The 16,751-nt window shown below is 42.8% G+C and overlaps 1 protein-coding gene across 1 annotated transcript in view; it reads right to left on the reverse strand.

Annotated features, from left to right (window-relative positions):
* Positions 1-16,751, reverse strand: part of nbas (NBAS subunit of NRZ tethering complex) — a 187,946-nt gene that overhangs the window by 154,406 nt on the left and 16,789 nt on the right. The window contains exons 10-18 of the mRNA XM_037751577.1: positions 16,463-16,601; positions 15,452-15,517; positions 15,213-15,341; positions 14,664-14,727; positions 13,956-14,149; positions 10,610-10,876; positions 4,500-4,625; positions 4,016-4,167; positions 3,701-3,838 (exon numbers count right to left, since the gene is read on the reverse strand). Of these exons, the coding sequence (XP_037607505.1) occupies positions 3,701-3,838; positions 4,016-4,167; positions 4,500-4,625; positions 10,610-10,876; positions 13,956-14,149; positions 14,664-14,727; positions 15,213-15,341; positions 15,452-15,517; positions 16,463-16,601 (1,275 nt within the window). The remainder of the gene's footprint in view (positions 1-3,700; positions 3,839-4,015; positions 4,168-4,499; positions 4,626-10,609; positions 10,877-13,955; positions 14,150-14,663; positions 14,728-15,212; positions 15,342-15,451; positions 15,518-16,462; positions 16,602-16,751) is intronic.

Genomic DNA, 16,751 nt, shown 5'->3' on the forward strand with positions numbered 1-16,751 from the left:
TCTATCTTTTTCTTATCCTCCATCTTCTTTATCTACCATGGACTACAGTTCCGCAATAAAGCTTAACAGTTTTATTACACAATGAACCAAACAGAAAGAAAATCAAACGGGTAAAGGGACACAAAAATGAAACAGGGAGCTGAGGGGGGAGATATATATAACACTTCCTCAGTCAAATACAGACCGGAGGTTCACTGGTTAAGTATATGAGATGAGGGAGAACAATAGAGACAGCACAATCCAGCTACTGAAGCTTGAAATACCTGTATGCACAATGCTTTCTTGCATTATGGGTATGCACTTTAAATGTACATCTTTGATTTCAGTGTATGTCCTTGTGTTTGGTCATTTTAACAGATGTGTCTAACATGTGTATGAACTCATATTAAGCTTAAGAGTGTTTCATGATACATGGGTATTTGCCTGTGTGAGTGTGTGTGTATGAGAGGTGATTAGTGATCACTAAAGGGTTTTTCATTAGTCTTTCCCTGGGCACTCAACAACAAAGGCATAAATTACCTCCAGCAGATTACCCACTAATCTCCACCAACGCTCTCTCCCTCTCGCTCCCTCATCCTCATTAATGTCCCTGCCTTTATGATCCCCTCTCTCCGGTGTGCGACCTAATCAAACAATCTGTGTTAAATTTAGCAGACCTCTCTCCCATTTCCTCGTTGTTTCCTTGTCTACACCTTAAATACCGTCATCGTTCTCCATTTTCAACAAATCAAAGTGCAGTCGCTACCCCCATCATTATAGTTCATACACCGTGAATGATAATGACTTCATTTAAAGGTTCCATATTGTAAAAATGCAGATATTCATGTTGTTTTATTATTATAAAGCAGGTTTAAGTGCTATATATCTACTGTTAAAGTATCGAAACGCTCAATCCACGGAGAAATACACAAAGCCCGTATTCAGAAACCAGCCGTCAGGATTTCGGTAATTTTGTGATGTCACAACTATACTATTGGTGCCTTCAAATGAAACTCGTGAGCTCATGGTTACAACATGGGAAGTTGTGTACATGATATGCTTGGCGTTCAAGTGGTTAAGTCGTGAGAACACAGCTGCTAAGCAACGGCGATATTAACATTACTGCCGGAGTCTAGAAGCCACGAAGGCTAACAATTTAGCAAGCTAGCAAGTGGGTAATATAATGCGGGAAATGCAAAGGCATAATGACAGAGGAAAAAGATGAGGTCGTTGGGAAAATCTAAATTTTCCTCAGACATATTATACAATTACAAAGAAAAACAAATATACAACTAAAATCACAATATATATTACTATATATAATATATATACTTATTATGCACCGCAAAAGGAACTTCCATGGCCTCCGCTATTTCTGACAACGTCAAAAAAACACGTCACAACTCGTTAACTATGAGCTTTCAGAAACTTTCCCCTTACGAGGTTGCGAATACCACAAGAGGGGGGCGTTCATATGGACTCTTCTCGTGAACGCGGTAAACACGACCCCATTTGAAAGCACCATATGTGAATGACATCAGCTGACAGGAAGTAAACACGGACCCAAGCTGTTGCCTATAATCCAATTCCATTGAAATGTGCTAGAACAGAGCATTTCAGACAGAGGGTAAATACAGGCATATTCAGGCAGACAGTATGAGGAAATGTAGAAACACAAAATACGTATAGTATAGTAAATACGTATATAAGTATGAACCTGAAAATTAGCATAAGATGGGACCTTTAAGCTCTTTAAACAGTAGGCAACAACCTGCCGACTAGGCGACTCGCACGGGTCAGCGTCATGTTTCCCTTGGTGGGATTTTACCACCCACCTAACAACTGCTACTGAGAGTTTGGAGATGGTGATGAATTCTGGTGGTGCAAGTCTGAAAAACAATACAGCTTCCAACAATTTAGTGACAAGACTAAGAGCCTAAAGCCAGACCATGCTAGTGGCTCTGCGAGGCTGTTCATAGGCACAGCGGCACTTTGAGTTAAATGGCCACCATCAGTTTGCTAACATGCTCACAATGACATTGCTAGCATGTCGATGTTTAGCAGGTACAATGTCTACCATACACACTATCTTAATTTAGAGTGTTAGCATGCTAACATTTGCTAGTTAGCACTAAACAGTCGAGGCTGATGGGAATACTGTTAGCATGGCAGGTATAGTCTAGATAAAAGCTCAGGGGATCCAAAGTATTACAAGCCATCCTCTGGGGGCTGTGAAATGTCTGTACCAAAGTTCATGGCAATCCATCCAGTAGTTGTCAAGACATTTCACTCTGAATCAAAAACCTGCTGTCAACCTGCTGGTTGCAATAGAGAAAAAGTCAGGGGATCACCCAAGTCATTAAGATACACCATCTGGCAACCACTACTGTTTCTACAAAGTTTGGTGCCAATCCATCAAGTAGATGTTGACATATTTCACTGAATAAGTGAAACATTTGTCCTGCTGGTGGAGGCACTGGAGAAAAAGTCAGAGGACCAGCAAATTCTATAGAATTTATTTACTAGGGATCTAGTGGAAAATGTTATTGCAACCCATCCAATAGTTGTCAAGATATTCATTCATTCATTCATTATCCGTAACCACTTATCCTGTTCAGAGTCACAGGGGGGCTGGAGCTGATTAAAGCTGACTTTGGGTGAAGGCTGGGTACTCCCTGAACAGGTCGCCAGACTCTCACAGGACTGACACATAGAGACAGACAACCATTCACGCTCACATTCACACATACGGGCAATTTTGAGTCAACAATTATCCTGCATGTCTTTGGACTTTGGGAGGAAGCCGGACAACCCGGAGAAAACCCACGCCAACACGGGGAGAACATGCAAACTCCACACAGAAGTCGGATTCGAAAACCTGCAACCCTCTTGCTGTGATGCGACAGTGCTAACCACTGCACCACCTTGCAGCCCAGCCCAAATGTCAACCTCATTGTGGCGCTAGAGGAAAAGATCAGGGGATCACGGAAGTCAGCAGGCTTCACTCTCTGGGTACCATTAAGACTGGGCGATATGGCCAAAATCTTCTATCCCAATTTAGGTCATTTCATATCTCGATAATGATATAGTATATCACAACATAACATGTTTTCTGGTAATTAAATAAATAAATATTCTATATGAAATACCCACAAGGTAATATTTTTATATAATCCTGTGTATCCTGTGTGAATTAAATTCCTCACAAATTAAAATTACTGAGCATTTTCTCATTTTATTCATTTATTATATATTCATTTATTATCATACTTAAAATTATAGAGAAAAAATAAATAAATATGGGCCTCAACCATGTTAACTAGGCTAACTGATGAAATCATTGGTTGTAGAAATCCAAGATTACATCAAATAGTATTAAACAATTGCAGAACAGAGCGTTAGTAGTTTTCAATATCTTCTAATACTGTGCATATATCACCAAGAAGGCTATGATTTTAGTTTTCATGTAGTTATTGTGTGTAAATCCCTAGCCCTAGTATGAAATAATGGCTTCGGTAACTTGCACAAGGACACCTCAGTGAGGCAGATGCTGGCCAACCAAGCTTGTGTCCTCCAGCTGAAGGATGGTCTCTCTCTTAACACTCGCCAGCCTTGTTGATTTTGTTCAACTAAATGCTCCAGTCTCTCAGTTTCTGCATCTTCCTGTCTTCATCTGCTGTCTGACTAACTACTTGAGCTGACTAACCGACAGTCTGCGTACCTGCTGAAGTCGACCTTGGCCAACAGCTCTTGTCTCTTCCTGCTCTCCTTCTCCGTCTTCATCTCCAGCTCCTCATCGCCTGACAGGATGTCTTCGTAGGGAAGGTCGTCGATGTCAACGTCGCCTGGCATGATGAACCTGGGAGACGGCAAGAAAATGACGCATACTGTTGCTAAAAAGTAAATATGGATAAACAAAATGAGACATGTAGAATGAGCCTCGGGTTGATGGAGGGAAGAAGGAACAAAAATCAATTTGACATTCATACTATTTATGTTCAAGGATTTTGCGTTGGTGTGTTGGTGCGTGCCATACCTGCCCCCATCTTCCCTGTTTCCTATGGCTATGAGGGCCTCGAGATCGGTTCCCTTCAGGCCGTACATCAGCAGCTCCTTGGCCGCGTCGACGTTCTCTGGGACCCTCTCCACGCACTCGTGGAGCACCCATGAGCGCTTGCAGATCTTGCTCTGGGTGGGATGTGGGAAATGGAAGGAGAGGGAATGAGTTCAGAAGAAATGTTGGGATAAAATGAGATACAGAATTAGGAGGGAAGGGTGTGAAAATTTGCAACAAATTGGTAAAAATGATGCGTGAAATAGAGTAAGGGGGCTGTGTGCTGTACCCCTACTCGCCCACACACATATACTGTATATTTCTCACCAGACGTCTAATTTACTGGGATAAACACCAACAATCTGATACAATTCATCTTCTCTCTCTCTCTCTTCTCAGCCATCCCTCCTCCTCCTCCTTTCCTCATTTCCTGAGATCTATGTCTTTTATTTCTTCTATCTCTTACCAGATAATCTTGTATCGAGGCGATGCTGACAGTACTCTTCCTCCACTGTCTTTGGTAGACCAAGTCAGAATCCAGATTATACGCTTGAGCAAGAGACAGGGCTTCACCGTATTCCTCATTGTCAATCTGCGGGATAAACAAAAAATGCACACAATAAACACATTATGAGGATGTAAATCAATATATATATGCATGTTTTTCTTCACATTGTGGAACAGACGGCACTAAAACAAATGTGTACGATGAGAAAAGAGGAGCGGAAGAACGTTTATTTGGAAGTGATTCAGTCCGTGAAATGAAGGAAACAATGCATTTGATGAGAAGCTTGTCCAGGATTTGAGCAGACACAACTCTAATTAGGAAAACACAGTTAATTTTCTGATGTAAAATTTCAGTTGGGTGTACAAAACGATATAGCAGAATAACAGAACTCCACCATCAGTTTAATTCATTTCATATTCTGTGAGATACTTTTTATGTTTTTCAATCCAATTACCACCCCAACTGTATATTACTGATTCAATCTCCATCTGCACTGTGTTCCTGAACAGAATCAAATGAATCAAATGCTTTAATGAATTCAAACCACATGGCATATAAAGCAAATATCTAGGCAACAAAAAAAAACACAGGAGAAAAGTCCATGGCCCAATTTTGAATTTTGAATAAACCTTTGCACAAGCTATGGTACTTCGGAAATCCTGAGTACACATTCTGAATAGCCTCCTCAAAGACTGAATAGGAACAGCTCTAACACGCAGATTTCAATCTGGGTAGCAATGTGCAATGTGACACAGTCTGGATTGGGTCTGCTATGCAGGGATAAGGAGAATGACTAAAGGGGGAATCGAATATTTGGGGATATTTAAGGACAGAGGGGGAACCCCCAAAGGAGGAATCAGGAGATGTTGAGACAGATATTGGGGATTAATATCAAACACTACCTCACTAAAATAATAAAAAAAAGTCTACAGCAACGCTAGCAGCTGTTTTTACTAACAATTACAATGCTAACAAACAGGCTGATTTTTAGCGGGTATGTTTGTCACAGCGGGCGCTGCCGGCGTTTGTGCCACTGTCAAAATGTATTGAGAAAAAGATAGATGTAATAATTTCCAAAATTCACAAAATGTTTTTTAACTAACAAAAGATCCTGCGTTAATCCATATTTGTTGGCGTTTAGCCTTTCAAAAACAACATTTTCACTGTGGTCAAAAAAATGGTTTGCTGCTGCGCACACACAGAGAAAGGCTTGTGTATGAACATCGGATTCTTTTTTAGCGCGCAAACAGAACGGACAGCCAGCGCACCTTGAGGAGATATTCGCGGAATTTGACAAAAAGTGTACTATTGGATTAGAATCACAGACTCCACCTTTAACTGAAATCATCCCTGTACCCGAGGACAGCCTCACAGAGTCTTGTTAGCATATATTTTTCTTTGGTAGATCTTGTAGTAGAAATAGTTGTTGTTATTGTTGTCATTATTACTATCATGAAACTGGCCTGGCTTAGCCGTCAACATATAATAATGCTAAAAGAGGTTTTGTGTCATATCAATGTCTCGCAAGATGATTTGATCCAACAACATCATGACACCTCAGTTTATGCAGGCCCACTCAATGTGTGTGAAAGTACATGTGCACTGACTGACACACACACACACACACACACACACACGGAGTATCCATCTCTCTCTGTGTGTAGGAGTACAAAGCAACACATTAGCCAGACTGTGGTTCCTTGAGGGCAATAAGAACCCCACACAGTTAAACCTCACGTAGGAGGACATCAAAAACTGCTTCATTCTCTCTCTGGATTCGGCTAATAAAACTGTTAGCAGCCCTGCCAGTGTGCTACTCACGCAGGCAAGGTTACGCCACCGAACGCATCATCAAACTCCTGAACACATGAGGAGGCTGACTTAAGGAAAAAATCACTTGCTCTGGTGTATTCACAGTCAACTGGACTACAAATCTCAACTGAGGTAAATCTCTGAGGAGAGATCAGGTCATTCTGATTTCTGTACGTGATTGAGTGTGAAGTGTGGAAATGTCAAACTGTTCAAATACAACACAAGCAATATGCTGGCGCTGATGCGCACAATAAACCGAATATGCATGCACACACATACATAGACATGCACACTAGCAGTGTAAGAAAATATGAGTATCGTGATATTTTGTTTTGTGATACAAGTCAAGTCAAATCAAGTCAATTTTATTTGTATAGCCCAAAATCACAAATCACAAATTTGCCTCAGGGAGCTTTACAATCTGGACATGAAACGCCACCATCTGTCCTTTACAGTGCGACCCTCTCATCAGATAAGGAAAAACTCTGCCCAAAAAAAACTCAGGAAGAGCAACAGAGGAGGGATCCCCCTTCCAGGATGGACAGACGTGCATTAGATGTCGTATGTACAGAGTAACAACATAATGAAAATGCAACACAGACAATCCATATGAAAAAAATGTACACTTATAATGTGAACATATGTGAGAAGGTGGATCCAGGAGGATGTCAAGCAGCTTCCCGGCATCGCCAAACAGATAGAGCCAGAGCAACACGACCTCTTCTCCACGCCAAATAGATAGAGCCAGAGCAACGCAACCTCCTCTCCACGCCAAACAGGTAGAGCCAGAGCAACACAACCTCCTCTCCCTGCCAAATAGATAGAGCCCGAGCAACACAACCTCCTCTCCAAGCCAAGTAGATAGAGCCAGAGCAACACAACCTCCTCTCCAAGCCAAGTAGATAGAGCAACACAACCTCCTCTCCCTGCCAAATAGATAGAGCCCGAGCAACACAACCTCCTCTCCAAGCCAAGTAGATAGAGCCAGAGCAACACAACCTCCTCTCCAAGCCAAGTAGATAGAGCAACACAACCTCCTCTCCACGCCAAATAGATAGAGCCAGAGCAACACAACCTCCTCTCCAAGCCAAATAGATAGAGCCAGAGCAACACAACCTCCTCTCCAAGCCAAATAGATAGAGCCTGAGCAACACAACCTCCTCTCCAACATGGAACCTTGAGAGAGGACCAATACCGTATCAATTCTCCAAATCGCTGTATCGATTTTTAATTACCCTTTTAAATATCTGATGGCCAGACGGAGGACCCAGCCACTATTCTGGCTTTCACAGATTGTAGCGGGCTCAGTTTTAAAGCTACAGTGACATCAAATGAAACAAGAAAACCTAAATAATGCTCCAAAGTTATGCTAAATTTAGGTGAGGAAAAACTGGCATGGCCGTTTTCACAGGGGTCCCTTGACTTCTGACCTCAAGATATGTGAATGGAAATGTGTTCTATGGGTACCCACGAGTCTCCCCTTTACAGACATGCCCACTTTATGATAATCACATGCCGTTTTGGGCAAAAAGCATGCAGTTTTTTGCGTGCAGTACAAATGTGTTATTTTTGCCTATTCTAAATGGTGTATCTCTGGTGTGTTCTTTATACTATGACAGCTTTCCTAACATTAGATTTAAAGAAATCGCATTATATCGCCTTGCTCACAGTATCGCAATATATCGCAATATATTGAATCATTACCCCTGTATCATGATACGTATCATATGGCCAGATTCTTCTCTACACACACATACAGACCCCCCCTCCTCCTCTTCACTCCCCGCCTACATGTGGTACATGTGAATAGAATAAAAAAAAACAATTCCAACAGGACAGCAGCAGCTGGGGAAGTGCCGTGCCGGGTACCAAGTGTTACAAAGAGATAATAATGATATATTACTTTGTAACCCTCCACTGTTAGGATTGATGGCGATGACTAATGGCATCTAATGATGATGACAATGATGAAGAAGGAAGTAGATGATGGGTCATAAAAATGACTGATGAACCATGCTCAAACTTGGGACCGTCGAGAGCCGGTACTGTGCTTTATGACAGAGCATGTTGTTGCTTTTGCTGCAATTTGTAGCGAGTGGCAACAACAGCCATATTTCTAATGCAGCAATTAGCATTTCAGAGAAAACCCCTGGGACTGAGAAATAGCCTTAAAGCAGAATGAACATCTTGCTTGGTTTTCATTTCTCCTCAACGGCACTCTGAAGCAGATCCAACAAAACAATGGCACTTCACTGAGCTGGCGCAGGATTTATTTAGTCAGAAACCAATTTTTGCAGATCAGCCTGTTATAATTCAGCCAGTGACCAAGCGGATTTCATATGACGCCCTTCAGTTGCTGCTAAATTAAGCGTCAAAAAGAAATGAAGACTTTCATGGTACATGTGATACCATTGAAGAGAACTGACGACTGATCAGATAAAAAATTATTACTGGCTTTACAGAGAGGCATGTGTGGCTCATGTATCTCTTTGCATGTGATAAAGGCCTTACAAAAGGAGTGGTATAATTAGGAATGGAGTGTCTTTGAAATATTAAATAGGTGATATCAATTTCCTTGCCAAAATGAATTCATAACACTGTGTGAGGCAGATAACTGCACATCAGCTCTGGAATTGCTGTTTCAGATTGCTGAGCTAAAAAGAACGTTCAAATCCAAACACGAAGGCATGAGCAAAGCTTTTTCTCGCATAAGCACACACGGGTTTTGTTGTGTGCAGCCCAATGAATAAGTAAACGGTAACAGAAATGTGACTCTTCATTGTGACTCTCAGATATACTACCTCATTCCGAGGACTCCTACTGGGTTTAACACACTGCAACTGCGACCTGAATTGTCGAATAAAAGTACCTTTCCAGACAGGTCATAGCAATTATGTAAATGTTATGAAATGTGAATACAGCGATGTGACTTCTCCGCAGAGTCACTGAGCACCTCAGTAAACCAGCCATCCAGCTGGCTATTCATTCAAACCTCGCTGACGTTTGCTAATTAGCACAAGTACAGCTGAGGCTGATGATTCGTTTTGCAGGGGTCATTGGTCATTCACAAAAGTATGACAATTTGTCCTGGTGATGGCGCAATAGGGCTGCACAGTTATGGCCAAAAGGATAATCATGATCAATATTGAGATCAAGATTATTTATCATGATTAGGGACAAAATATTTTGATGCAATTTCACATTTAAATTCCAACGTCATCCTTTATCTTTGTTATTGTCATCGATAGTGGTTATTTGCATTAAAACACACTATTTGATCTTCTTCACTCACACTGAAGAACTTCCACACCGACGACATGTTGCGTGTGACGTTACAGTCTGTGCCGCTGTGTATGTGTGACCGGCAAAACAATCCTATATGAGATTGATGAAAACTGTCCGGCTTCGATCGGCTACTGGTTGACGTAGTATCTCTAGCTGTTAGTTTAGAAAGCGCTTGATTTATGCAGCAGACTTTTTTATGAGCGGAGCACGCATTTTAAACGTCAATATTGCAGTCGATCATGTCCATTTAATTGTGGGAAGCCAAATCACGATTAATATTTGATTAATTGTGCAGCCCTATCAGCAACTTTACTGAAATTTTTTAATTGTTATTAAAATGGTAAATTGTGCACCAACAACTTGGTAAAAAAATCTTCAAAATGAACAAGAATTAAAGTGTAACCCCATTTTAATGCAGCAATAAATTGGTCAAAAATTAAACAGGTATTAAAATTCCACTATATAATACTATACAGTATATAAACATAGAATTTAGGTTTAAAAATTAAGCTTCAAATATTCACTGTTGATTACTGCCGAAGCTCCAGAGCCCAAAACGAATGGTATTCGGGACAGTCCGACTATTTTTACAGAAAGCTGTGAAACGGAATATCCTCATTACTAATTATTTATCTTAATCTGATCCAGCACTTTCAAAATCCGCTCTTTCAAACGAAAAACATGACAACGTGGATTGCGGCTCAGAAGAAAGTCTTCTCAAATTCAAAAGGAGGACACCAATGAAGTTATCAGCATCCCTCTTATTAATTTAGTTCTGATCCTGCCATCAAAAAAGCAATGTTGAAAGGAGCACTTTTTACCTGTATAGCACATTCTGAAGCCAAAATTCAAAGCTATTTCCCTTACTATAAAGGAGATACAGAGGTTTAGTGCTTCAAGAGAGTTTGATGAAGCATCAGCAGGTGCACTTGAACATTAAAAAGTAATCCAACAGTCATTTACAAGCCTACCTTCCTCTGGTACAGCTCCTCTGGTGTTGTTGACCTCAGGCTGACCAGACGGTAGTTCTTGCTCACGGTGCGGGGGCGCTTGCGCGGCGGGGCGAACCGCTCCATCTCCGTCACGTAGTACAGGCCCTGCTTGATGTAGCCAAAGTAGCGGGCTTTGGCGGAGGACTCTTCGTCTGAGTCAGAGTCTCCGCCATCATCCCCCTCCTCATCCTCACCGGCGCCGCTGCTCTCCAGGCGCCCACGCTTCTGAGCCTGCTTCACCTCACACTGTGGATGATGTAAAAAATATATAGCGTCACGAACAGGGATGGAGGTGAAACTGAGCAGAGGAATTCAAAAAGAGTAACAGGTGATTTAAACATAACTTTGAATTATACTGCTAACATATGCCTTGGATTGTGATCATAAAGCCACAGTTGTCTCTTTACATAAAAATACACCTGTCTTGTTGGCCCAAATCATAAAGTGAGGGCTGCAAAACAGAAGAACGCCCATTCCCCATTATTGTCAGATTTACAGCCTTCGCCCAGAGTGACTTTCTGACGCTGAGTGTGGACACTTCTTCTTTTGCCAGCAGGAAGTGATGAATGAAAAATGAAGCACGGAATGTGATGCAGCACAGTTTACATCCAGCTGTGCTTAAGCTGGTAAACACAATTAATTTAAAACACCCTCGTGCCGGATCAGCAGGCTGTCTAATACACAAAACAACAGCAAGGTCAAGCTGCTCGATAAAAACATCTAAATCCAAGCTGTCCAGAATACTTTCTCCAATTTGTCTTGTCCTCTAGTTTTTTGATTGCCTCAGTTGGGGGGGGGGTATTATTTGCCCATTTTGTTTTTTTTCATCCCTACGCTGCAGCAACACCTCTGGGTTTTGGCTCACAATAGAAAAAAAAGCTAGTCTCCAGCAGAGGGGCTCCCTCCCAGCCAGGGTTTATGAAACATTTAGCACCTGTAAAGCATTAAGCGCCTTAATCAATGAGGAGCCGAGGCAGGCTTCTATAGTGCTGCACTAAAACACTAATCACACATGAGGGAAGATGCACATGTGATCATCATAAACACACAAGGTCACATCATTCCACATCTGTGGAGGCGGTACGCAGCACAAACCCCGAGCTCAAGGTAATTTCAACACACACAAACCCTCAGCTTTAGATACAGCTACACAGGCACCCTCCCCCCAACCCCCCTCTCCATGCTGAAGAAGGCTGATGAAACCTTTCCAAAAAGTTGGCAGCTGGCTGGTAAAAGAAATATCTCTCTTTCTCTCTCTCTCTCTCTCTCTCTCTCTCTCTATGCAATCAGAGGAGAAAAAAAGAAAAGGGGAGGACTGAAATAAAAGTGGAGGGTGATGCGATATCAGGGTCTTTGTTGGAGAATAAAGAGGCAGGGATACATGTTTCATCATCACACACACGCATGTACACACACATGCTGTTACACAATGACACTGACAGACTGAAAAATACAGTCATAAAAGGACTTTGGCTTCAAATTTGTACTTGTCAGGAAAAAAAACTGCCCTTTGGGGATTCACATCAGCTGGCAGTACAAAGGATCTATCACAGATCAATGCACACATTGATTTTTACTGTACAACAGACTCACTTTGCACCAGAAACAGTGTGCTCAAAAGAACTTTTTGTTTAAAATATTTAATAATTGAAACAAAAGAACAGACATCTCAATAACAGACTGGTGACCTGTCCAGTCTGTCAGCCTTTTTCTTGCCCAACCCAGCCCTGTGCCACCCCAAACTAAATAGGCAGTTCAGAAAATGGATGAAAGGATAAGAAATTGTATTATATAATATGCATTTAAAGGTCCAGTGTGTAGCATTAAGGGGGATCTCTTAGCAGAAATGGAATATAATATTCATAACTATGTTTTCATTAGTGTATAATCACCTGAAACTAAGAATCGTTGTGTTTTCGTTACCTTAGAATGAGCGGTTTATATCTACATAGGGAGCGGGTCAAAGAACGTACATTGCCAAAAAGTGAAAGTCAATTCATCAGAGCTCAGCAGCAGAGCTACGCTTCAGCCATTCTGGACTGAAAGCAACTACCGGATGCCAGTAAAACATCTGCCTAAAAAGTGCCTTACAAAAGTAAAACAAAATGATTTCTATTTTATTGCCATATTCTACCGAAATGGCCTGTGTTGAACAATAAAATATTATAAACACAATAAGCAGTCCATAATGGCGGCAGCGGCTGTTGTCAAAAAAACACCAGAGTTTTGTGTCTTTGCTTCTATACTCTTTGAGCGGGTCCTCTTCACAGAGTCCACCATGTTGCTCCGCCATGTTTCTGCAGTAGCCCAAAACGGACAAACCAAATGTGGTTATATGGTAAGGATGGCCTCTAAGCGAGGAGAACGCATGGTTTGGCACTTGGCGGCTCACGTTACCGCAGTCTTGGAAAGGGAGGAGTGAGCGGAGGGGTACTCAGTTGGTTGCAATTAGGATTGTCGCGGTAGTCGGTGTTACCGCCGATGTTAGACGGTGGTTTGGCATACATCGATTACATTACTTGCCCACCGCCCCCCACCGTCGTTTTGCTTTTTTTTTTAATAGAAATAAAACCCATTTAGTTCATTTTAGGCTCATCAGCGGCGTGTTATCAATACATAGTTGGACGTCGGTCCAGATGGAAACCTGCAGCCTCGCAACAAGACGGCCCGGAGAGGCCAGACACACAGCCACCCGGCAATAAAGATCAAAGTAAAATGGTAAATGGACTCACATTTATATAGCACTTTTCAAGTCTTCCGACCACTCAAAGCGTTTTACACTACATGTCAGCATTCACCCATTCACACACACATTCATACACTGATGGCTGTCATGCAAGGTGCCAACTTTGCCCATCAGGATCTAATCTAAATACTCATTCACACACCGATGGCTATGCCTTCGGGAGCTAAGGGGGGTTAAGTGTCTTGCTCAAGGACACATCGATATGTGACCCGGTGCAGCTGGGATCGAACCACTGACCTTCCGATTGGTGGACAACCTGCTCTACCCTCTGAGCCACAGAGCGCTCTACATATATTGAGCTCAGTCTTTTCTTGTAAAATGTCCGGTGTAATTGTTAACACTGGTGTTGTCACAACTTTATCAACCGGTGGGAAAACTTTCCTCACTGTGACATCCCTAGTTACAATCTTCAACCACACCACTAGATTGCCACCAAATCCTACACACTGTACCTTTAAAAGCCCTGAAGGGCAAGATCTAAGTTGCATGACTGGCGCTAAAAAGATGCTTACATGAGTCTGACATGACATTCTGTCTGTTTACTTAACCACACATACATACGGCTCTCTTGACATTTACCTCCAGGCTGAGGAAGCCCCCGTCGTGCGCCGCGGTGAGTCGAGGTGAGGGTTCGAACCATTCGCAGGATTTCCCCAGCAGGTTGCGCAGCGACCTGACGGATGACACGGTGACGGAGCCGGAGCAGCGAGCCAGAATCAACACGAGGTCGCTCCACCAGCTCACATCCACCAGCGGGTAGTACTGCTCCTTATCTGGGACAGGCAATGCAGAGACGTTACTTTTACAAATGAGGATATATACACCAGAGGACCAAAGCTGATAGGAGATTTGTGTTCAAACTTTTCCTTGAACATGCTTTGTGCTCTTTTGGGATCATATACTCTCCAATATCCCCAATAACTTTTTTGAATCTCCATCCTTCTCTAAGACATATTCACACATGTGGACATATTCATCACTTGTCATGCATGAGATGAAGACTCACACAGATTATTGCTCACACAAGCTGTCACTGCTGTCACAACTGGCCCAAAACTGTCAAGACTGTAAAAGCTGCATACACACAGACACATACACTCCCAAAGCATGGACACTGTGAAGGAGGGAAAATATTTTCTGGCCTTGGCAGACACTTTACGGTTGTATGTCTAAATAACTGTATAATTCGGAGAAAAAGACATGTCAAAGATCATTAAATTGTATCCAGTGTGCACTGCTGTGTCAGCAACAAAGTCGGCTCTCGAAGCCCTTCGGGGGCCAAGCTACCTTTTATTTTCTTCCTTCTCTCCAGCGATGTCTTCCACTCTGGGTTGATCTCCTCAAATCCTGGCTGCGGGGAAGACCGAAGGATGGAAGGACCAAAAGAGGAAGGGAGGAAAAGAAGAAGAAGAAGAAGAAGAGGGGGGAGAAATTAATCCGCTAACCCTGTTTACACTTGCAGCACGCACACGCGCACACGCACACACGCACACACACACACACACACACACACACACAGCAGCTCTGCCGGCTCAGACCAGGCGATGAAGAGACACATACACACCCAGCGCATAAATCGGCAAAACATTCTGCAAATCTAACTTCTCTCTAAGCCACCTCACTTAATGTCTAATGGGCGCACACACACACACACACACACACACACACACACAATCCCTCTCTCTCCAAACACACACTCATACTTGGGCCACAGAGAGAGATTACATTAATACAGTCAGTCAAGCATCTAATGCACAAAATACCAGCCACAGGTTTATTGAGCATACGCAAAATCGTACACACACACATGAACACAAAGCAGCTTAAGAGGTGTACCTGTTGGTCTTGGCTCCATGTGGACCTGTGTTTGAGGGAGGGGACGTCCCAGAGAGACAGGTGGCCAGAGAAGTGGATGACAGCCAGCAGGGTGCCGTCGGGGCTCAGGCTCATGCGAAACACACCGTCCTGGACATCACAAATGCACACACACACACACACAAAAAGTTTTGGCCAGATCGTTCCTGTTAAGCTTTTAATTCTGATTGATGAAGACGGAAAGAAGAGCGCTGTGGTACCTTTTCATCTCCCTGTCTGGAAAACAATCTGAAGCTGGGGATCTTGAAGAAACCTCTCTTCTGATTCTAACAGACACAGAGAAGAGACAACAGTAATTAAGGGGGATAGTTTGGGTGTTGTGAAGTGGGGTTGTATGAGGTACTTATCCATAGACACTCTATTACCTACAGTAGATGACACTCAGCACGCCCCCAGTTTGGAACAAGAGACAGGAGTTATCACACGGGAGCAAAGCAAACCCGGCAGCGAAACATATTTTAGCCACCTAAAACAAAGGCACACCTAAATCTGTCTAAGTGTTCGCAATGTTTAGAATATTTTCACAAGTTTACCTTGCCGTGATACAGTACTTTCCAATGGGGGAACTGGAGCCGTTGTATCCATCTATGCTCTCACCAAAGCCACCAGACTCCATTGAAAAAAACTGTAATTTTACCTCGTAGAACACAGGAGTTGTTGGTCTATCGCTGCCTCGATCGGTTAGTTTGTTTGTGTTATTGCGTGACTTCGGTGAATCCGAACTAAGCAAAGTCACACATTAACACAAACAAACTAACCGATCAAGGCAACGGTAGAGCAGCAACTCCCGTGTTCTGTGAGGTCAAATTGCCGTTTTTTTCAATGGAGTCTGGTGGCTTTTGCGAGAGCATAGATAACGGCTCCAGTTAACGGTCTCACAGCGAGGTTAATTCTAAATATAGCGTACACTTAAACTGATATTGATTTTTATTGGTGGGCCTTTCTTTTAGGTGGTTTAAATACATTTTGCTGATGGCCCAGTCCACATCAGTACATTGCTTTACTCCCGTGTCAGCACTCCTGTCTGCTTCTCCAAGCTGGGGGCGCGTCAACCGTCATCTACTGTGATAAATACACTGACTATGGCTAAGTACCTCATACAACCCCACTTCAAAACACCCGAACTGTCCCTTTAATGCGTGTGTGTGTGTGTGTGTGTGTGTTAGATACTGCATGAATAACTTGTGCATGATCATGTGCAGTCTCCTCACCGCACTGACATCGTCCTCATAGCTGGTGACCTGCTTATAGTGCGGCGAGCCGGACAGAGCTCTCCAGGCTGTGATCCCATAGCAAGAGGCCTTGGATGTACAGTCATCCCCCGACTCACAGCCGCCCACCAGCAGCAATCTGACAAACAAGCACACACACACACACTTGCGGTTACCACCTCCATGATTGTGCCCCTGACAAATCAATTTGCATTGCATAACAAGCACAGCGAATTAAGGTGGTCACAGTGAGGGCATCCTTCAGCCCTGGGTTTAAGCCAGGGTATCA

This window comes from Sebastes umbrosus, chromosome 18 (assembly GCF_015220745.1).
Source record: "Sebastes umbrosus isolate fSebUmb1 chromosome 18, fSebUmb1.pri, whole genome shotgun sequence".
Classification (NCBI taxonomy): Eukaryota; Metazoa; Chordata; class Actinopteri; order Perciformes; family Sebastidae; genus Sebastes; species Sebastes umbrosus.